We start from the raw sequence: 23,300 nt of genomic DNA on the forward strand, positions 1-23,300 counted from the left end.
GTCATTTAAAACTGCTTGCGGCTTTAATGTAATGTCAGGTCCCGTCAATATGGATGAAAATCAGTGAGACAAACGGCATGGGTACCCCCCACCCCCCAGTCCATTACCAGGGCCTTTGGGTCTTGTATGGATATTAAGGGGAACCCCGCCCCCAAATTAAAAAAAGAAAAGGCGTTGGGCCCCCAGGCCCTATATACTCTGAACAGCAGTATACAGGCGGTGCAAACAGGACAGGGACTGTAGGTTTGTTCCTATGTAGAATCTGTTTGCAATTTGGAACAGGTACATTTTGTAAGTGTAGCTCCAGCCAAAAAATCTATTTTAAAGCTTTTTGGAAAACCATAGGGAAGGGTTATCACCCCTGTAACATTTGTTTTGCTGTCTGTGCCCCTGTTCAGAAGATTTCACCTCACTTTCTGTCCCAATGACAATTGGATTTTGAAAATTTGGGGGTTTTAAGGGAAACAAGTATTGGTGATAAATCAGTGGAGGAGACACCTTTTTCCCATATTAAATCTTACAGGAGAGAATTTCCCTTCCTAGGAGTAGATTTCCTCTCACTTCCTGTTTTCTCCCTCTGTTTGTAAGTAGGAGTCGTTTGTAAGCAGGAGTCGTATGTAAGTCGGATGTTTGAAAGTAGGGGCCTGCCCTATATATTCTGCAGAAAATTGGGTCTTAGGTGTTGGTGGTACCAGAACACTGTAATCCTTCACAGTTACTCTTGGTGGGCGGTGGAACGGGCCCTGCTGTGAAATATTATATCAAGAATTGTAATTACATGCCCCTATTGAAGAGGGTCAGAAAAATTGGGCCTTTGGTGCTGGTGTGGTGGTGTTGCCACAACACTGTAAGCCCTCGCAGTTACTCTTGGTGGGCACTGGAACGGGCCCTGCTGTGAAATATTATATCAAGAATTGTAATTACATGCCCCTGTTAAAGAAAAATTGGGCTTTAGGCACTGGTGCTGGTGCCACAACACTGCAACCCCTCACAGATACTCTAGTTGAGTGCAGGAATGAGCCCTGCTGCAAAATATTACAGCAAAAATTGTAATTACATGCCCCTGTTAAACAGGAGCATAAAAAATGGGCTTTAGGCACTGGTGCTGGTGCCACAACACTGTAACCCCTCACAAATTCTGTTGTTGAGCGCAGGAACAAGCCCTGCTGCGAAATATTAGATTTAAAAATTGTAATTACGCGCCCCTGTCAAACAGGGGCAGAAAAATTGGGCTTTAAGCACTGGTGCTGGTGCCACAACACTGCAACACCTCACAGATACTCTAGTTGAGTGCAGGAACGAGCCCTGCTGCAAAATATTACAGCAAAAATTGTAATTACACACCCCTGTTAAACAGGAGCAGAAAAATTGGGCTTTAGGCACTGGTGCTGGTGCCACAACACTGTAACCCCTCACAAATTCTGTTGTTGAGTGCAGGAACGAGCCCTTCTGCGAAATATTAGATTTAAAAATCGTAATTACGCTCCCCTGTTGAACAGGGGCAGAAAAATTGGGCTTTAGGCACTGGTGCTGGTGACACAACACTGCAACACCTCAGAGATACTCTAGTTGAGTGCAGGGATGAGCCCTGCTGCTAAATATTACAGCAAAAATTGTAATTACACACCCCTGTTAACAGGAGCAGAAAAATGGGCTTTAGGCACTGGTGCTGGTGCCCAGAATCAAATTTGTTTTTAGGAGCTATCAACATGAACATTGAGGAGGAATAGGATAGTCACTCAGCATAACAGGATAGTCAGTCAGCATCAGCATAGGCAGTCTTCAAGGGATCTCACATTCATAAAAAAATTATTCGGTTACATCAGCATCAGGTGCTTGGTAGCTGGTGATCCAAGACTGATTCATTTTAATGAAGGTTAGCCGATCAACCGAGTCGGTGGACAGGCGACTCTGTGATCGGTTACAAAGCCTCCAGCGGCACTGAATGTGCGTTCTGAAAGAGCGCTGGATGCAGGACAGGCCAGTAGCTCAATTGCAAACTGTGCAAGCTCTGGCCAGTGATCCATCCTCAAGACCCAGTAACCCAATGGATTTTTGTTTGGAAATGTCTCCTAGTCTGATCTTGCCCCTAGGTATTCCTGCACCATGTACAACAGACGCTGGCGATGGTTGCTGGAACCGATCATACCTTGGGGCTGCGGACAAAAAAATTGTCTGAACGCATCGGTCAGATGGCCACCTTCTCCACCGCTCCTTCTGTGACTAACCGAAGCCTCAGCAACACGTTGTCCAGGACCAGGAATTTGTACCCTCCCAGGCTCTGGAAACGCGTTGCACAAACCTTTCTGCAAGGCCTCCCGAAGATGTTTCATCCTCTGCTCCCTCTGCGATGGCTGGATAGGTTTCCGCAACCTTACCCTTGTAACGTGGATGAAGAAGAGTTGCCAGCCAGTAGTAATCTGTCTCCTTGATCACACGAATCTGAGGGTCCTTTCGCAGGCTTTGCAGGATCAGGAAGGCCATGCAGCGTAGGTTTGCTGAGGCATTCGCTCCGGAGTCCTCTGGGTCACTAAGGACGACCTGATCCGCAGCCACCTCCTCCCAGCCACGTAGAAGTCCATGGGTTTCTGGGGACTGTAAACAATCTCTTGAAGACTGCTGCTTATCGCCTCTCAATAAACTTTCCTTCTGCTCTCGTTTCTCTCTCAGCCGCGCTTGAATCCCCACAGAGTAGCAGCTCCTATAGGAGCAACCTATAGGACAACCAATAGAAGCTGCTACTCTGTGGGGATTCAAGCGCGGCTGAGAGAGAAACGAGAGCAGAAGGAAAGTTTGAGAGGCGATAAGCGAGAAAAAGAGTTTACCTTGGATATCTATGGACCATATCCCAAGCAACCAAGAATGTGACAGAATTATTTATTATGCTATGGTGATCCTTTCTCGCTCTGGGAAACATCCGAATGCTACCACATTCTGCCCACATATATGATCTGTGACTGGCGAGTTTGGCAGGCTCTGCTCTGTATGCTGACCATCCTGAGGAGTTTGCCTGGATACCGTCCTTTTGGTCCTCAATTGGATAAAGGCCCTGGCCTGGTATAGGACGCAGGCTTATAGAGCTTGCCGTCTGGTAAGCGAGCATTTTGTGTGGTGTATCACTGGTGTTGCGGTGGAGGATGGAATCAATCAATTGAACTACACTCACTTTCCGGTTAATTGTTTGAGCACTGCTTACCTATGGAGATGGACTTTTATTTATCTATTTAGTCTTTCTAATTTTTAACTGCACATTGATAATCACTATTGGTATATGTTTCTTATTTTATAGTTGGTTTAGCTCTGCTACTTATTGTCCCATTTACGTTTGTGTGTATCTCACTTCTAGTAGGGGCTTTTTTGAGGTTTATTCACATTATATGTAACATTTTGCATTAAATTTATTCACAGCGCGGTATTTTTTGTATAATTATGCTTACCAGATATGCTGGACCCCTATTACGGGGGTCGTCAGAGCTTCACAGATACCAGATCTTTTGCAGGCAGGAACAGCTGATTTCACTAGCTGACTTGGGTCTGCCTTGGGTCCTTCCTGAGCCCTGGGATTGCCGTATCATAAGCTGTGCCTCTGTAGGATCACTCATTGCATATGAGGAGAGATCAAACAAACAGAGAATCCTCCATGGTGTAGTACCTAAAAGTTCTTTATTAAAATTGCTGGGTAGCTGACATCAAGGGTAAAGCAGAAATTTCAAAAACTAACAGCTCGGCCGCGGTGAGGCTTAGCCAGCTGATGTGTGGTGACGTCAGGTCCCGTGGCTCCATCCGACGTGGCGTTTCTCTGTAAGAGGCTTCGATTCCTGTCAGTGCTGGTTTCTGAGAGGACTGAAGGTATAGTGGGGCTAGAGATCCCAGCTGATGAAGAGCAAGGAGAGGTCCGCCTTGTTCTTTGGTGTGGGTCTTTTAAGTACTGTTGCCAACGGACTACATGGGAGCTCGACATATGTCTGGTCAAGCATGTGGTGCCCAAGCGGCTGCTGTTTTGGCCACGCTTGATACGCTTCAGACATATGTTGCAAACAGCAACAGTGCGATCTGCTGCACACGTCTCAAAAAAGGCCCACACCAAAGAACTTTTGGAAAAACGTGCAGAGTCAGCTGCGCCCTGCACATGCAGAGCTCTGCTGTGTGATGCAGTCAGTTGGCTGCCCTTAAGCTGGCCCCTGGAGGGCATCCTGCCTTGTTGGAGATGTGCCTCCACCACCTCCTCTCGTCTATCAGGCACCCACATAGAGTCAGTGACCTCATCATCCCCTCCCTATATATATATATATTTAATGAACTGCAGCTTAGTGAGTCACCTGCCTGGCTGAAAGTGTCTTTGAACAGGCACTCAGGCAATGGCCTAGTCAGGTATAGGCTTGGCTAGACTATATATACATATATATATATATATATATATATATATATATATTAAATGAACTGCAGCTCAGTGAGTCACCTGCCTGGCTGAAATAGGTATAGGCTTGGCTAGACTATATAATGTATATATATATATATATATATATATAAGCCTGTATATGTATATTAAATGCACTGCAGCTCAGTGAGTCACCTGCCGGGCTGAAGTATATTAGAAACAATACACCAGGAATGGTCTGCAGTGAGATGAAGCTAAACTGTATACAGTATATATTACTTTGTGTATATATATATATATATATATATATATATATATATATATATATATATATACAAAGACAGGATGTATATACAATGGGGAAGGAAAGTATTCAGACCCCCTTAAATTGTTCACTCTTTGTTTTATTGCAGCCATTTGCTAAAATCATTTAAGTTAATTTTTTTCCCTCATTAATGTACACACAGCACCCCATATTGACAGAAAAACACAGAATTGTTGACATTTTTGCAGATTTATTAAAAAAAAAATGAAATATCACATGGTCCTAAGTATTCAGACCGTTTGCTCAGTATTTAGTAGAAGCACCCTTTTGATCTAATACAGCCATGAGTCTTTTTGGGAAAGATGCAACAAGTTTTTATACCTGGATTTGGGGATCCTCTGCCATTCCTCCTTGCAGATCCTCTCCAGTTCTGTCAGGTTGGATGGTAAACGTTGGTGGACAGCCATTTTTAAGTCTCTCCAGAGATGCTCAATTGGGTTAAAGTCAGGGCTCTGGCTGGGCCATTCAAGAACAGTCACAGAGTTGTTGTGAAGCCACTCCTTCGTTATTTTAGCTGTGTGCTTAGGGTCATTGCCTTGTTGGAAGGTAAACCTTCGGCCCAGTCTGAGGTCTTGAGCACTCTGAAGAAGGTTTTCGTCAAGGATATCCCTGTACTTGGCCGCATTCATCTTTCCCTCGATTGCAACCAGCCATCCTGTCCCTTCAGCTTAAAAACACCCCCACAGCATGATGCTGCCACCACCATGCTTCACTGTTGGGACTGTATTGGACAGGTGATGAGCAATGCCTGCTTTTATCGACACATATCGCTTAGAAATAAGGCCAAAAAGTTCTATCTTGGTCTCATCAGACCAGAGAATCTTATTTCCCACTATCTTAGCAACCTCAATGTGGGCTTTCATGTGTCTTGCACTGAGGAGAGGCTTCAGTCGGGCCACTCTGCCATAAAGCCCCGACTGGTGGAGGGCTGCAGTGATGGTTGACTTTCTACAACTTTCTCTCATCTCCTGACTGCATCTCTGGAGCTCAGCCACAGTAATCTTTGAGTTCTTCTTTACCTCTGTCAACAACGCTCTTCTCCCCCGATAGCTCAGTTTGGCTGGACAGCCAGCTCTAGGAAGGGTTCTGGTTGTCCCAAACGTCTTCCATTTAAGGATTATGGAGGCCATTGTGCTCTTAGGAACCTTAAGTGCAGCAGAAATTTTTTTGTAACCTTGGCCAGATCTGTGCCTTGCCACAATTCTGTCTCTGAGCTCTTCAGGCAGTTCTTTTGACCTCATGATTCTCATTTGCTCTGACATGCACTGTGAGCTGTAAGATCTTATATAGATAGGTGTGTGGCTTTCCTAATCAAGTCCAATCAGTATAATCAAACACAGCTGGACTCAAATGAAGGTGTAGAACCATCTCAAAGGATGATCAGAAGAAATGGACAGCACCTGAGTTAAATATATGAGTGTCACAGCAAAGGGTCTGAATACTTAGGACCATGTGATATTTCAGTTTTTCTTTTTTAATAAATCTGCAAAAATGTCAACAATTCTGTGTTTTTCTGTCAATATGGGGTGCTGTGTGTACATTAATGAGGAAAAAAAAATGAAATGATTTTAGCAAATGGCTGCAATATAACAAAGAGTGTCTGAATACTTTCCGTCTCCACTGTATATACTAAATACACTGCAGTTGTCTCGCCCGCCTGCCTGAAGTATATTAGCGACAGTACACCAGGAACGGTCTGCAGTGAGATGAAGCTAAACTGCATACAGTGTGTATATATATATATATATATATATATATATATATATATATATATATATATATATTAGGGTTGTCCCGATACCACTTTTTTAGGACCGAGTACAAGTACCGATACTTTTTTTTTCAAGTACTCGCCGATACCAATTACCGATACTTTTTTTTTAATGTCACGTGACAGTGTTTTTTTTTTGTTTGTTTTTTTAATGATGCTTTCTTTTTTTTGGGGGGGGGGGGGGGGTGAACGGTGTATGTGTGTGTGTGTTTTTCTTTTTTATTTACAATTTTTATTTTTTACAATAATATTTTTTTTATTCTTTATTGCAATATGTGTTTTTTTTTTTTTAATCAGCCCTGTTGGGGGGACTTTGGTGAGATATCAGGAGTCTTAACAGACCTCTGATATCTCCCCCTTGAGACAGAGAAAGAGACAGAGGATAGAGATTCCCCAGTCCCTTTCTCTGCAGCCTCAGCTGCACTGAGAATGAATGGAGAGAAGACAGCGGCTCCTCTCCATTCATAAACTGACACATCGTAATCATAGGAGATTACAATGTTTCAGTTATGTGAATGGACAGAGTCAGCTGACTCTGTCCATTCACAAAGGAAGGAGAAGGAGGACGGCGGAACGGAGGGGAGAGCGGAGGGGGACAGAGAAGGAGAGGGAAACGGAGGGGACAGCGGAGGGGGACAGAAAAGGAGAGAGAAACGGAGGGGACAGCGCAGAGACACAGAGAAGGAGAGAGGAACGGAGGGGACAGCGGAGAGGCACAGAGAAGGAGAGAGGAATGGAGGGGACAGCGGAGAGACACAGAGAAGAAGAGAGGAACGGAGGGGGACAGCGGAGGGGGACAGGAACGGAGGGGGCACAGAGGAGGATGCAGTGACAGTCAGCGGTGAGCGATCACTGCTGTATGTCACTAAAGCCGCTGAAAGCCGCTGGGGGAGAATGTTGTAACTCCCCCACGCGCCGATCATAGCTGTCTTCCAGGTATCGGGGGAAGCATCGGGAGCATTTTCCCGAGTACAAGTGCTCGAGCAAATGCTCGGTATCGGTGCCGATACCGATACTAGTATCGGTATTGGGACAACCCTAATATATATACACAAAGCCGGGATGTATATATATACACAGTACACTGCAGCTATCTGTCTCCCCTGCCTTCCTGATGTATATTAGCAACAGAACTCCAGGAATTGCCTGCCTGCTGAAACTAAATGAAATGACAGTCTCTCTGTCTCTCTCTTAACAAACGCCACCAACACACTACACGAGGCTGACGTGTGGGCGGCCTCATATAGTGTGGGGTGTGTACTTAACCCCCTGAGCCATAATTGGCCACAGGCACCCTGCCTGTGGCCAATTATGGCTCTCTTCGCTGACGGCGCTGTGATTGGCCAAAGCATGCGGGTCATAGTGCATGCTTGGCCAATCATCAGCCAGCAATGCACTGCGATGACGCAGTGCATTATGGGCCGTGACGCGCCGCTCAAATTTGGCGCAAACGGCCCATAATGTTCGAAATTCGGCGTACAATCGAACGGCTGATGTTCAATTCAAACTCATGTTCGACTCAAACAGGCAGCCCATCCCTATTGATCACAGTGCCCTATTAATACTCATCAGTGCCACTACAGTGCTCCTTGATGCCACTACAGTGCCCTATCAGCACTGTCAGTGCTGTGGCCAGGTTGTGAAAAAGTCTCACACATGTGGTATCGCCATACTCAGGAGGAGTAGCAAAAAGTATTTTGGGGTGTAGTTGCAAGTATGCATATGCCATTTGAGAGAAATAACCTGGTAATATGACAATATTGTGAAAAAAAAATCTTCATTTTGCAAAGAATTGTGGGAAAAAAATTACAACTTAAAAAAACTCACCATGCCTCTTAATAAATACTATGGAATGTCTACTTTCCAAAAAGGGGTCATTTGGGGGGTATTTGTACTTTCCTGGCTTGTTAGTGTCTCAATCAAGAAGAGAGGCCGTCAGTACATCAGGTGTGATCAATTTTCAGTGATTGGTACCATAGCAGTAGACTCTATAACTTTCACAAAGACCAAATAATATACACTTATGTGGGTTATTTTTTACCAAAGAGATGTAATAGTATACATTTTGGTCAAAATTTATGAAGAAAAATTACTAATTTGCTAAATTTTATAAGAAAAATGCATTTTTCGATTTTTTTATTTATAGCGCAAAAAAATAAAAACCCAGTAATCATTAAATACCGCCAAAAGTAAGCTCTATTTGTGTGAAAAAAAGGACAAAAATGTAATATGGATACAGTGTTGCACGACTGAGAAATTGTCATTCACAGTATAAAAGCTCTGAAAGCTGAAAATTCGCCTGGTTAGGAAGAGGGTATAAGTGCCCAGTGGGCAAGTGGATAAACTGTATAATCTCACATAAATGCATGTTTCCATTTTTTTTTTTTTTTGCAGATAAAAAAGGGTACTGGGCATATCGGCTGGAATATAACTCAGGAATCACAGCAAATTACAAAAAACAATGTTTGAACTGGTACTATAATGAAATTTACTCAAATGTATACCCTTACTGGATGTATTATTCACGCCCATGCCCATGTACATACTGGCAGGCCGTATTCGATTCTTCCTACAGACAGGCAAATATTCTATCATACTATGGCATTCCTCAGAAATACACAGGTCAGTCCTTTTGTGTCAGTGTCTATTTTTCACCATCATATTAGAAATGAGTGCAGAGAACATTTATGTCAGAGCAGAAAACCCCGGATCTGAGAGCCCTAGGCCAGAGACATCACACCCTGCATGTATGTCTCTCAGCCTGCGTTTATTTATTTCTGTCCCTCGTATTTCTCATATTACACTTCCCCTGTACTTTACTCTTCTGTTTGATCTAACAACCTGTTCATGGAAAAATAAAACCTCGCTCTATAAACTTTGCCTTGGCAAATATTACTTCCATAATGTTTAATGTTCATAAAAGCTGTACAATAATCCATGTAACAATTATGGTGGAAGGGGGGGGGGGGTTCATTTCAGGATGAAAAAAATCAAATCAACCATTGCATGAACCAATATATTTTGCTTATATACACAAAATGCATGTAAGACATGCCAGGCTGTTAGAGAATGTTCTTTAGGTTAATAATAGTTAACTAGCGCTTTTGAATTTCATTTGGGGAGGATTGTTAAAATCCACATCATGACTGAGGTTTTAATGTTATGCTGCCACTGGTATATATTTTAGAAACTTCATGCTGGACACAGTCATTTACATCTGTGCTTCTCTCCATCAGATGTTTACAAAAAAACATTTGTAGCAAAGGTGTCACTTTTTCACATCTGGATTTCCTTATAATTTGGTTAATTTTGCACTATAAAGAATCCAATAGTGTGATGGGATACCATTTTTGTTATAACCACAATTGGGGCTTTCTATTAACACTTTCCAAAATCTTTACTGAATATGGAATTTCTTTTTCATGACCAGTTTTAAGTATTTAGAACCAATTAGCCATCAGCCCAGATTTTGACCAGCACATTATTGTATATGGTATGACAGTGCTCTGGGATCTGGTCACTACCCCCCAGCCATGGCCTGAGCTCATGCTGTGACATGCACTGTAACATGAGAGTTTGTACGTTACACAGAATGTATTTGTCTGCAGAAGCAAATAAAATCACGTAACGTCAGAACAGGTTCTTCTCTCAATTTCAGTGCTTCATGTTTTCTCTGTATGTAGGACTACTGGTTATCAGCAGTGCTTGGGTTCCTGAAGCTGAACGAGGAAAATATGCTCAGTTTAGGGGTTGGTTTACCTGTTAGGCTTGCAAGAAAGTTAAATGAAATCTATAGGTATAGCTCACATGTTAATTTTATAACATCAGCATTGTACTAACAATACAAACACAAGTTATTTTTGACAATTTATTTAATAGTAATAAAATTACTTGAAAAATCTCCTTTCATGGTATGAGCGCAGACTGTCTGCAGGCCATCTCTTTCCACAACTTCCTGGATTCTCTGCATGCTTTAAAGATTCCTCTCTTCTGCTTAATTTCAATACTTTGAGGACTACATATCCCATGGTACCTTGCTGCCTGAATGCAGTGCTTCCAGTACTGACTCCTCTCCTCCTGAAACTCCTACTCTGAGCACCTCTGTAGCTCAGAAGGCAGGCTCTATGAACTCTGGGACACAGCAGTGCCTACTTACAGGGTATAGTGAATGCGTGACACAGAATTCAAGGAAGTAAATATGTGGGGCTCTTCACAGGATAAGTTTTCAAACTTCAAGATTGTTCAGATTTGTAGGAGTAGGCTAGAAATAATAGAAATACAATGTGGAAAATGAATATAGGATTTTACATTTTGACCATAGATATGCTTTAAGCGTTCACTTTGGGGGAGAATTTAAATATTAAGAGCTCAGTTTAGGGGTTAGATTATAATTTAGGGTTGTGGAAGAGGCGGGATAAAGTGTTAATGATTTGCTGCAGGAGTGAGTGTTAGGGGTAGGCTAATTTTTCAAGTGAAGAGTGGGTTACATTTTAGAGAGTGCTTTAATATAGAGAATAATACACAGACCAGCTCCAATGTTCAAACTGCTTCTCAGCTCAAGTTTTCTTTTTTTTAAACACTTCTAGTGTCAAACTGAATTATCATCAAATCATACTTTTTCAAATGTTGCTGTTGTTATGTTTTTAACTCACAATTGGAATTATATCAAATGTCCATATGACAGATGTGATGTTATTATTCAGACATGTATACATAACTGTGGTATCTATGGTATTCACTACTTGTTGTTTCCCCCTTTCAGATTGGTATAGTCAGTCCTACACTTTTCAGACTGCATTTTCAACCTGGTTTGGAGGAGGAACCAGGTGCTACTACAGTTCCTGGGGTAGTTTGAACTATGGGGAGAAAGAGAGATATTTACCAACTCCCTGGGAGTATGAGAACAGCTGGCTTCGGTGGTATAACCCGTACTATTACTACAATTGGTATTATAGCTATTACCTGTCTCAGATGCAAAAGATCAGACAGCAATACCAAGGTAACTAATATCACACAAAAACAAAAAAAAGTACTTGACAAATGACTCTTTTCTACATTATGCAGTGCCTAGACCAGTGATGGCGAACCTTGGCACCCCAGATGTTTTGGAATTACATTTCCCATGATGCTCTTGCACTCTGCAGTGTAGTTGAGCATCATGGGAAATGTAGTTCCAAAACATCTGAGGTGCCAAGGTTCGCTATCACTGGCCTAGACTATACTTTTTGCAGTGGTTGCTCCAAACTCATTGAAGGTGTTTTTACATCTGACTTCTATATTGTTATATAACATGCTATGTTTTTTATACCCTACACCAACCTAAGTCTTTACAATAGGCATAGAGTGATTTTAGCATTGGTGTATTAGAATTTTTACATGTTTTCTTTTTTGTGCTTGCAGAACAGGAAGTGGATCCTTATAATAACTGTTGTTTATACTCTGGTTCTTCACACCTCTGTTCCTTATACCGACAAAGAAGACCTTATGATTTTTGTTTTGGATATGTTCCACCACGTTTCGGTAAACTATTAGTAAAACACTCCTAAGCACATTTCAAAGTAGCATTACAACAAACTGCATATTCATATTTTAAAATGAACCTGACACCAGGCAGTGTTGTACACTGCATCAAGTAGTTATTTGCAGGTTTTAATTTCACCAGAGTTTTTACCCTTTTACCACCACCTTAGTTATAAACATGTGAAAATAAAATAGTGTGAAATATTGCTAAACAAGGCTTTGTAAATAGCGCAAAAATTAAAAGAGCAAAAACTAGGAAATTTGATAACATTGATTTTTACAGTGAGGGAAAAAAGTATTTGATCCCCTGCTGATTTTGTACATTTTTCCACTGACAAAGAAATGATCTGTTTATAGTTTTAATGGTAGGTTTATTTTAACAGTGAGAGACAGGATAACAACAAAAAAATCCAGAAAAACACATTTAAAAAAAGTTATGAATTGATTTGCATTTTAATGAGTGAAATAAGTATTTCATCCCCTATCAATCAGCAAGTTTTCTGGCTCCCAGGTGTCTTCTATACAGGTAACGAGCTGAGATTAGGAGCACTCTCTTAAAGGGAGTGCTCCCAATCTCAGCTTGTTACTTGTATAAAAGACACCTGTCGACAAAAGCAATCAATCAGATTTCAATCTCTCCACCATGGCCAAGAAAAAAGAGCTGTCTAAGAATGGAAGAGACAAGATTGTAGGCCTACACAAGGCTGGAATGGGCTACAAGACCAACGCCAAGCAGCTTGGTGACAGGGTGACAACAGTCGATGCGATTGTTTGCAAATCGAAGAAACACAAAATGACTGTTAATTTCCCTCAGTCTGGGGCTCCAAGCAAAATCTCACCTCGTGGAGTTTTAATGAGCATGGGAACGGTGAGCAATCAGCCCAGAACTACATGGGAGAATCTTGTCAATGATCTTAAGGCAGTTGGGACCATAGTCACCAAAAAAAAGCTGGTAACACACTACGTCGCGAGGACTGAAATCCTGCAGCGCCTGCAAGGTCCCCCTGCTCAAGAAAACCCATGTACAGGCCCATCTGAAGTTTGCTAATGTACATCTGAATGATTCACTGGAGAACTGGGTTCAAGTGTTGTGGTCAGATGAGATCAAAATCGAGCTATATAGCATCTACTCAACTCGCCGTGTTTAGAGGAGGAGGAATGCAGCCTATGACCCCAAGAACACCCTCCCATTGTCAAACATGGAGGTGGATACATTATGCTTTGGGGGTGTTTTTCTGCTAAGGGGACAGGACAACTTAATCGCATCAAAGGGACATGTACCGTCAAATCTTGGGTGAGAACCTCCTTCCCTCAGCCAGGGCATTGAACATTGGTCTTGGATGGGTATTCCAGCATGACAATGACCAAAAACACACAGCCAAGGCAACAAAGGAGTGGCTCAAGAAGAAACACATTAAGGTCCTGGAGTGGCCTAGCCAGTCCCCAGACCTTAATCCCATAGAAAATATGTGGAGGGAGCTGAAGGTTTAAGTTACCAAACATCAGCCTCAAAACCTTAAAGTGGTTGTAAACCCTTTACAACCACTTTAAACTACATGCAAGCCTATAATTAGGCTTACCTGTAGCTGTGCTGAATATCTCCTAAACCTGCACGGTTTAGGAGATATCTCTGTATTTGCATGTGCCGACGTCATCGGCACATCCGCACTTAAGCTAACTGAAGCAATGGCACGTACGTGCCGTTGCTTCAGTTGTACTGTGCCGTTCCTGGTGGCTCCCGCGCACGTGCGCGGGAGTGACGTCATCGCGGCTCTGGCCAATCACAGCACCGGAGCTGCGATACCCAGAAGTAACCCCCGGGATAGATGTCACCGGCCGAAGGGGGAGAAGAGGACGGCTGCGGGGACTTCATTCTCGGGTAAGTAATTCATAACGAGCTAATATGCTATGCATACTAGCTCATCATGCCTTTGTCTTGCAGGGTTTTTTTTTTTACCTGGGTTTACAACCACTTTAATGACTTGGAGAGGATATGCAAAGAGGAGCAGGACAAAATCCTTCCTGAGATGTGTGCAAACCTGGTGGCCAACTACAAGAAACGTCTGACCTCTGTTATTGCCAACGAGGATTTTGCCACCAAGTACTAAGTCATGTTTTACGGGGGGGGGTCAAATACTTATTTCACTCATTAAAATGCAAATCAATTTATAACTTTTTTTAGATGTGTTTTTCTGGATTTTTGTGTTGTTATCCTGTCTCTCACTGTTGAAATAAACCTACCATTAAAATTATAAACAGATCATTTCTTCATCAGTGGGCAAATGTACAAAATTAGCAGGGATCAAATACTTTTTTCCCTCACTGTATGCTTTATAAACAGTCCTCCTAATATTATGAGTTTATCTATTTATTTATTTTTTCAGGATCCCTGTTTGGAGACCCTCACATCAACACACTGGATGATGTACAGTATACTTTTAATGGACTGGGGGAGTTTACCTTGGCCAATGTTAGAGATGAGAACAATACACTTATCTTCACACTCCAAGGACGCACAGCCATGGCTGGCAATGAAACACAGGCAACTAACTTTGTTGGACTGGCTGCAATGATTCAAAATCAAACAACGGTAAGACTCATGTATCAGGTAGCCTTTATAGTGCTTTATAGTGGCTGTATGTGGTAACAGAAATAACAAATAACTTCCACATGGAACAAGTTTTTTTCTGCTGCCCAAAGCTAAGAAAATGGAATAACTGATGGTTGTTGATTATTTATTTTAGGTGGAGTGGTTACTGCAGGACAAAAATACAACCATTGTGAAGATTAACGGTACCGCATTTACCTTACCAGGTAACACAGCTTCAGTTTTTATTATTAAATAGAGTGTTGAATAGGAATAAGCTCGGTGTTTGGTCCTAACGTACGTATAGACCCCTTTCACACAGGGGCATTTTTTTCGTGCATTTTTCAGGTGCTTTAGCGTTTTAAAAAGTGCCGGTAAAGTGCCTGAAAGAAGCCTCATCTGCAATCCCAATGTGAAAGCCCGAGCCCTTTCACACTGCCAATGCCCAAAAAACGCTGGTAAAGCACCGCTTAAGACCCTTTTCACACTGGGGCGTTTTTCAAGCGTTTTTTGGGCGCTGGCAGTGTGAAAGGGCTCGGGCCTTCGGTGCACCCAGCCCCGTGGCAGAAACGCTAAAACGCCTGAAAAACGCCCCAGTGTGAAAGGGGTCATAGGCATTTTGTGTGGACGAACAAGACAGCTTCCAGCTGTCAATGGTTGCTAAGGAAGCAGCAGGTCCCTGCACGTGCTAGGTCCTTACCAACCACTAACATCAACCCTCAAATTTACTTAAATGGCTGGAAATATATGGCCACATAACATGGGCAGGGATTGGAGGGGTTACACCATTGCTTAAACATGTCATATTTGGCCAACTATGTAACCACTATCTCTTGTCTTATGTTTTTCTTTTCCTCTCATTAATTCCCAGGGCAGTGTCTATCACCTCCATGTAATTTAAAAGATGGATATAGTATAATTTTCAATTATTTGCTTTTTTTTAAAGATAATGCTACACAGTTGGATATGTTGACCCTGGAGACGACAGAGAACAATGAAATAATGGCTACCTTTGATGGTGGGATCTCAGTCACCGTGTCTGCTAAGGTGGGAGCTTTGAGCTTTACCACAATGCTAGACGTTATTTACAAGAACAAGACAGAAGGCCTTTTGGGTGAGTTATGTTTTATTACTCTGGCAGCAAAATAAAAAAATGACAATTGTTCCTTCATTGAGATTGATTGATTAATAATAATAGCAAGTCCAGCAGTAAAAGTGAAAATTAAATGATGAAATGTCATTTTAGGTGTGTTTAATGATGATAAAACTGATGATCTCATGGCTTCTAATGGAACAAAACTGGAATTTGATGGAGTAAAGCTCCCCAATGAATCCCTTATTTTTGAAATTGGAATGACATGTAAGTATATGTTCAAAACATTTACATACTGTTTGGTAAAAAAAAAAAAAACAAAAAAAAAAACTGAACGCTAGACAGATGCAGCTCTAATCGGTAATACATTGGAGTTGATTTACTACCGGAAAGTACAAAATCTGGTGCAGCTGTGCAAGGTAGCCAATCAGCTTCTATGTCAGATGTTCCATTAAGCTTTGACTAAAAAAACCTGGCAGCTGATTGGTTTCTATGCAGAACTACACCAGATTTTACAACCTCATTGTTCAATGTATTTTTTCATTGCAAGCAGCACAAGGAGCCAATGGCTTTATGTGCTAAAATAAGCATGCTGATAGGAAGAGAAAGCAGAGTGACAGAGAGTTGAGCTGATTACTGTGCTGCATCACCTTTCACTGTCCAGGCACAAGGTGGGGTAGGTCCAGTATGACCTGCACTCAGTGGAAATTTGTTGAACGATGTTGGCCATCTGATAATATCTAACGTCACAAAAAAATACTGAAAGGTTAATCTCTATATTGAAGTTGAATGATGCAGCACAAACTGGTTTTGTTAATGTATCATTTAATGGGCTATACATTTTTGTTTGTTACTTTTGGCTTAAGTTCTGTGTCAACCCAAGCATAAAATACAAACTACTATGCTTTGACACTTCTTTGGCTATTCAGAACCCATTCTCTACTTTTATTTCTGGGCTTATATACAACCCCCCCCTTTGCTCTCCCACTACTGTACTCCTCACTCTTCCTATGTATGACAATAGGATTTTTCTAAAGCGGCTCCCATTTCTCTGCAATTATCTACCTTATCCCATTACACTAGACTCCATTTTTAAAATGTGATCGTAAAGTCTTGTTTTTTCTTTTTTAAATAACAAACATGTTATACTTACCTGCTCTGTGCAGTGGTTTTGCACAGAGCAGCCCAGACCCTTCTCTTCTTGGGTCCTCTGCCGACGCTCCTGGCTCCTCCCTCCTGCCAGGTGCCCCCACAGCATCTTGCAATGGGAGCACCCAAGCAGACACGCTCCCAATCAGCGGCTCTGTGTGTCCATTAACACATGAAGCTGCAATGCTGCCCTGCCCCCCACCGTCTCCTGATTGGCTCATTGGCTGTGATCGACAGCAGCTCCCGCTGCTGCCAAAAGCCAATCAGGAGTGCGAGTCCCTGGAGAGACAAGACTCTCGTGGATATCACTGAATCAAGAGGGGGGGGTCAGGTAAGTATTGGGGGGGGGGCTGCTGCACACAGAAGGTTTTTTATTGTCATGCATAGAATGCATGAAGGTAAAATACCTTGTGCCTTTACAACCACTTTAAATGCTAAGGTCACCTTTAAGGGCATGTTACATGTTACACCCATATTTAGGATGTAACCTGGTGCCAGGCGAACTCCCCCACACCCAAAATGTGGCCTTCCTTTGACAGCATGTGAGGGTTCTTCTCCCCAATAGCAGCTATCAGATTTTAAATTGGCAGGCTGTGTAGGGCTTTGCCCAAACAGCCACATCATTCATTTGCAGAGATCTATGAATGAAAAAATCTACAATTTCTGTCTACCATTACAGCAGGTGGACTCATAGATCCCAAGGGAATACAAGTGAGGTGATCACCGCACTCATAATCCATTGACACGTACTCCTGTTCTCTAACTGAAAGCCTGTACATCGCTACAAACAGGGAACTAGAGGAAGAGTCTGTAGGAGCCTGGCAATGCACCCGCAGTCCACTGGCCATGGTTGAATGCTTTCCAGGTCCATTTTCAAAAATAAAAAATACACATTTTTTTTGAAAATATATGTGCATTCATTATTATTTTCATGCAAAGGTGGACATAACCTTTAAACATTCTCCTAAAACCTACCTTCTCATGTTTTTCTGTCCCTCTTTCTCTTTACCCAAGTCATTCATTACAATGTAACAATCTGTTGATACACGTGCCTTTAGATATATCCACAGTCAGGGGCGGACTTACAACTCATGGGGCCCCCTGGGCAACAGGAGATCATGGGGCCCCTTGTGTCCACACTCAAGCCACACCCACAAAAAGCCACTTACATAATGCAGCTCAGCTGCATAGAGGGGACATTTAAATATTTACTGCAGCATAGCCTGCATGGAAGTTCCTGCCTTCTTTCCATAGAGGCCGCTGGGCACTTGGCAGCCATATTTATGATGCAGCCAGGGGTGTTTTATGAAAGCAGTGGGCCTGTCCACGAGATCATAATTTGGGCCCTAAGAGGGGGAGAGAAAGGAGGGGCAGAGGGGGAGGTGAGAGTCAGAGATGGGTGAGAGAGAGAAGGGGAGAGAGACAGAGGGAGGGGTGAAAGACAGAGGGTGGTGAGACAAAAAGGGGGTTAGAGAAAGAGGGGGTGTGAAAGACAGAGGAGGGGTGAGAGACAGAGGGGGGATGAGAGAGAGAGGGGGGGTGTGAGAGACAGAGGAGAGGATGAAAGAGAGAGGGGGTGAGAGACAGAGGAGGGTGAGAGGGAGAGGCGAGAGAGAGAGAGAGAGAGAGGGAGAGACAGAGGGGGGGTGAGAGAGGGGGGAGAGAGAGAGGGAGGTGAGAGAGGGAAAAGACAGAGGGGGTGAGGCAGACAGGGAGGGGTGAGAGAGTCATGTCACACAGCCAGGGACTCCTCTCACGTTCCTGTCGGCTCCATCACCAGATGCATGTATCAAGGAAAGATCACAGCACGGGACCCCGACCCGCTTCGCCACTACTGGACAGGTGAGCTACTTCCGGCATCAGATCAGGTGCCGGCAGGGCTGTTAAAAATCATGTGTAAATGAGGCCTATGGCTACAGTACTTTTTACTCAAAAATAGGAGCAGAAACTCTATCACGTCCCCATTGTACCACTCGCCTCAACATAATCAACACCCTCCCCCCACGGTGTACTACATACAAAATGCAGAGTTCAGTGGTACGCTACATACAGAGTACAGGTTTCAGCAGTTTATGCAGAAAATGCAGAGTTCAGGCGGGCACTATTTACAGAGTACAGAGTTGAGAAATGCATTATACATGAAGTGTGGGGTTTGAGCAGTGCACTGCGAACAGAGTGCAGAGTTGAGGAGTGTGCTACATACAAAGTGCAGAATTCAGCGGTGAGCTATGTACAGATTGCAGGGTTGAGGAGTGCACTACCTACAGAGTGCAGAGTTCAGGAGTGCACTTTGTACAAAGTGTGCAGTGTACAGACTGCAGGTCTCAGGAGTGCACTGCATACGCAGTACAGGGTTCAGAATTGTGCTATGTACAAAGTGAAGGGGTAGAGGGTATGCTACATGCAGAGCCCAGGAGTACGTTACATTCAGAGTGCAGGTTCAGGAGTGCACTACGTACAGTGTGTGAGGTTCAGGATTGTGCTAGGTACAGAGTGCAGGGTTCAGGATTGTGCTACGTACAGAGTACAGGGTTCAGGTTGCGCTATGTACAGTGTGCATGGTTCAGGATTGTGCTATGTTCAGAGTACAGGGTTCACCACTGTGTTATGTACAGAGTGCAGGGTTCGGGAGTGCGCTACATACAAAGTGCAGGGTTCAGGTCTGCGCTACGTATAGAGTGCATGGTTCAGGACTGCACTGCGTACAGAGTGCAGGGTTCAGGACTACGTTACGTACAGAGTGCAGGGTTCAGGATTGTGCTACATACAGAGTGCAGGGTTCAGGATTGTGCTACGTACAGAGTGAAGGGTTCGGGATTGCGCTACGTACAGAGTGAAGGGTTCAGGACTGTGCTACATACAGGGGACAGGGTTCAGGATTGCGCTACGTACAGAGGACAGGGTTCAGGACTGTGGTACATACAGAGTACAGGGTTCAGGACTGTGCTATGTACAGAGTACAGGGTTCAGGATTGTGCTACATACAGAGTGTAGGGTTCAGGATTGTACTATGTACAGAGTGCAGGGCTCAGGATAGCACTACATACAGAGTGCAGGGTTCAGGATTGCGCTACATACAGAGTGCAGGGTTCAGGATTGTGCTACATTCAGAGTGCAGGGTTGATGATTGTGCCATGTACAGAGTGCAGAAGTGCATATCTCACAGAACACCCCCCCCAGTACAGAGCTCTCCCCCCAAACTTCTGCGCCCTCCTCTCCAGTAAAGATCTCTTCTCTCCTCCCTGCCCAGTGCAGAGTGCCTCTCTCCTCCTTTTCCAGTATAGACCTCTCCTCCCTGTCTAGGACACAGCGCTTCTCTGCCCCACAGAAAAAATGAACTGTAAGTTACAGGAGGTCAGGCTGCCAGCTTTCTGCCGAAAACTCCAACTGGCCAAAATCTTCAACCACATCACTTCCAGTAACTCTGCAGCACCAATAATTGGAGATTTGGATGAGTTGGCTATTTTGGCAGAACAGTGGCAGGGTATACAGTACAGTACACCATATAATGAGTGGACATTGTTAGTCTGCCCGATACTAGCCAACATCATGGCCGTCTTCAAAGTGCAGCAACTTTTTTCCTCCTTACCTGGTGTTCTCACAAAATAGGCAACTCGTAGTGTACTGTACTGTATACGCTGCCGCTGTTCTGTCAAAACAGCCAATTTGTCCAAATCTTCAAATTTGATGCTGGACAGTCAGCAGAAGTGACTCGAGGATAGAGCTGTGTGCCTGCCCCGCCCTCATCCCACCACCTCCTCTGTTGAACATGCAGGGAGAGCAGGGAGGGTTTTGAGTGTGCCGCCGGGATCGCTGTCACTTATAAAACACAGAAGCCAAAAGCCAAACACAAAAATCCATTATTAGTGCATTAAAAAACTTGAAGCTGTCGGCTGGCTGGGCCCCCTACATCGGCGTCCCTGGGTGCCACCGCTGCCTCTTTCGCTCCTCTCACCAGCAGTCCTCCACTCTCTGTGACACATGTACAGCCTCTCATGGGGCCCCCTACTGACCCAGGGCCCACAGACCACGGCCACAGTGCCCGGCTGTTCAGTCCGCTCCTGCCCATAGTAGTACAAAGGTCTGCCTGATTCAATTCAAACTGAATGTGTTTATAAGTAGGCTCTCACATTACAAAAGTATGGTAAACCTAAAAGAGATTTACAAAGATTGTATGTATAGATTGTACTGTATATTGGCAGCTTTAGACTATAAGAGATCATTCATACTAGACTGTACTTTGGATTGTAATATAGCATGTTTAAAACCATTGGTGAACACTATTGATTCCTTGTCACGTAAATGACACAGACTCTTTCTTCTACTCTTCTACAATCTTTCTATAATTCTCTGTAATAGGAGTCAGTGCATGCGTATGCATTACATTGCATATATAGGCTTAGACCCCTTTCACACTGGGGTGTTTTTCAGGTGCTTTAGCGTTAAAAAAAGTGCCTGTAAAGCGCCTGAAAGAAGACTCATCTGCAATCCCAATGTGAAAGCCCGAGTCTTTTAAGAGCCTTTTCACTCTGCCAGCGCCCAAAAAAAACTGGTTAAACTAGCGGCGCTTTACCAGCATTTTTCGAGTGCTAGCGGGGCGTATTTAACCCCCGGTAGTGGCCGAATAAAGGGTTAAAAGCACCCACAAAGCGCCGCTGCCAAGGCGCTTTTCAGGTGCTCTTCAGGCACTTTCCATTGATTTCAATGGGAAGGGACGCTGCAAAGAAGCTGCTTGCAGGACTTTTTTTGACGCCCTGCCAGTGCAGCACCCCAGTGTGAAAGCACTCGGGCTCCCACATTGGGATTGCAGATGAGGTTTCTTTCAGGCGCTTTCCAGGTGCTTTTTGTAACGCTAAAGCACCTGAAAAACGCCCCAGTGTGAAAGGGGTCTCAGTGTGAAAGCACTCTGGCCTTCACATTGAGATTGCAGATGAGGCTTCTTTCAGATGCTTTACAGGCGCTTTTTTAAACGCTTTTTTAAAGTGCCTTAAAAACACCTCAGTGTGAAAGGGGTCTTAATATGTCTATGTCTACAATTGCCTAGTGTTATTTTCAACAACAACCTAATTATGCCAGAAGCTTCATAACTTGAATTCAGTCAAGCACATCACACTGGTGTACATTTATGAAACCCAGTGCTAAAAAATAATAATAATAAATAAAAAATTGTAGCTATCTGTGCTTTGTATAAAGCTATAAATGTATTATTTTTTCTTTGCAGGGAAAACAACTCCCTTAAGCAGTCTTTTTAATTACAATGACACAGACGGAGAATCCTGGTACACCTACAATAATAACAGCTTTGTGCCATTGTTTTATGATCAGTTGCTACTGACTAGTAACCTCACTCTTATCAACCAAGCAAATGAAACATGCAAAGGAAATGATGAATGTATTTTTGACATCCTGAGTACAAAAGATTTTGAGGTGGGAGAGAGTACGCTAGGCACTGTGATCGCCGCCCAGGAACAGAGCAGCACAATGAGTAAGACATGATCATCTATCAAGTCATGCATTTACTGTTTAATTATCGAATCATGGCAAATGAAACAAAATAGGCAAATTTGGAAGACACAAGTATTTAAAAATGTTTCTGTTGATATTAAGATTGTAAGGTGAGACTCCAGTTTTCTTGTGAGTTGTTGAGCATTAAAAAACAACATCCAGGTGAGCTATATACATTGCAAGAAGTTTACATTGCAAAATAGTGTTCTGATTGCTAAGACATGACAGTATTATGACTGGCTGAAGATTGAAATGCCGTTTTGATATTATGTATATTATATTATATTTCAGCCCTCTGCAGCCAGTACCAATATTTATATATAATGCAAATATGTGAGGATATTTTCAACTTGAAACTACGAAACCCTTTATAAAGGCCAGCACTTACCTTTGCGATGTTATCTTAAAGTGCATGTTACTAAAAATTAAATTTTTATTAGAGTCCGTGTTTCCATGTAGATGTTTCCAAAGGTACCTATTGATCCTGCCTGTCCCACTTTTATCCTTTTGCCAAGCACAGAAGCAGATACAGTATATGCTGGCATGATCAGTTTGCAGTTACTCCTTCTTGGAGATACAGGATGCTTGCTGATGCACAGTGTTTATGAATCCCATATTTGGTTTAGTCACCGTGTCCCCCACTACAACTGCAATAAGGCTGTGACAGTGGCTGAGAACCATTAGCCAGTCACAGCCTGCTTTATGCAACTGTAGCCTGTAGTTGCATGGATCTCAGAAGGAACATCATTGTGAAACACCACGCCCACACAGACACAGAACATTCTCCCCCGCTCTGTGTGTCTGTCTATCCATCCGCCCATCCACTGGTTAAACAGTCACACTCCCCACTATGAGGCTATGCAGGCAAGTGACTGCAGAATAAAACTTAACAAAGGGTAAATAAATATTTTAATAACAAATTAAATGTGATTACACTCAAAAATACTATATATACACAGTATCTCACAAAAG

The 23,300-nt window shown here is 43.1% G+C and overlaps 1 protein-coding gene across 1 annotated transcript in view; it reads left to right on the forward strand.

Annotated features, from left to right (window-relative positions):
- Window positions 1–23,300, forward strand: part of MUC4 (mucin 4, cell surface associated) — a 245,720-nt gene that overhangs the window by 61,890 nt on the left and 160,530 nt on the right. Inside the window, exons 16-23 of the mRNA XM_073626452.1 lie at window positions 8,869–9,096; window positions 11,237–11,473; window positions 11,875–11,994; window positions 14,379–14,584; window positions 14,739–14,808; window positions 15,528–15,695; window positions 15,828–15,941; window positions 22,045–22,308. Coding sequence (XP_073482553.1) covers window positions 8,869–9,096; window positions 11,237–11,473; window positions 11,875–11,994; window positions 14,379–14,584; window positions 14,739–14,808; window positions 15,528–15,695; window positions 15,828–15,941; window positions 22,045–22,308 — 1,407 coding nt within the window. The remainder of the gene's footprint in view (window positions 1–8,868; window positions 9,097–11,236; window positions 11,474–11,874; window positions 11,995–14,378; window positions 14,585–14,738; window positions 14,809–15,527; window positions 15,696–15,827; window positions 15,942–22,044; window positions 22,309–23,300) is intronic.

Source organism: Aquarana catesbeiana, linkage group LG04, assembly GCF_042186555.1.
Source record: "Aquarana catesbeiana isolate 2022-GZ linkage group LG04, ASM4218655v1, whole genome shotgun sequence".
In the NCBI taxonomy this organism is placed as follows: domain Eukaryota; kingdom Metazoa; phylum Chordata; class Amphibia; order Anura; family Ranidae; genus Aquarana; species Aquarana catesbeiana.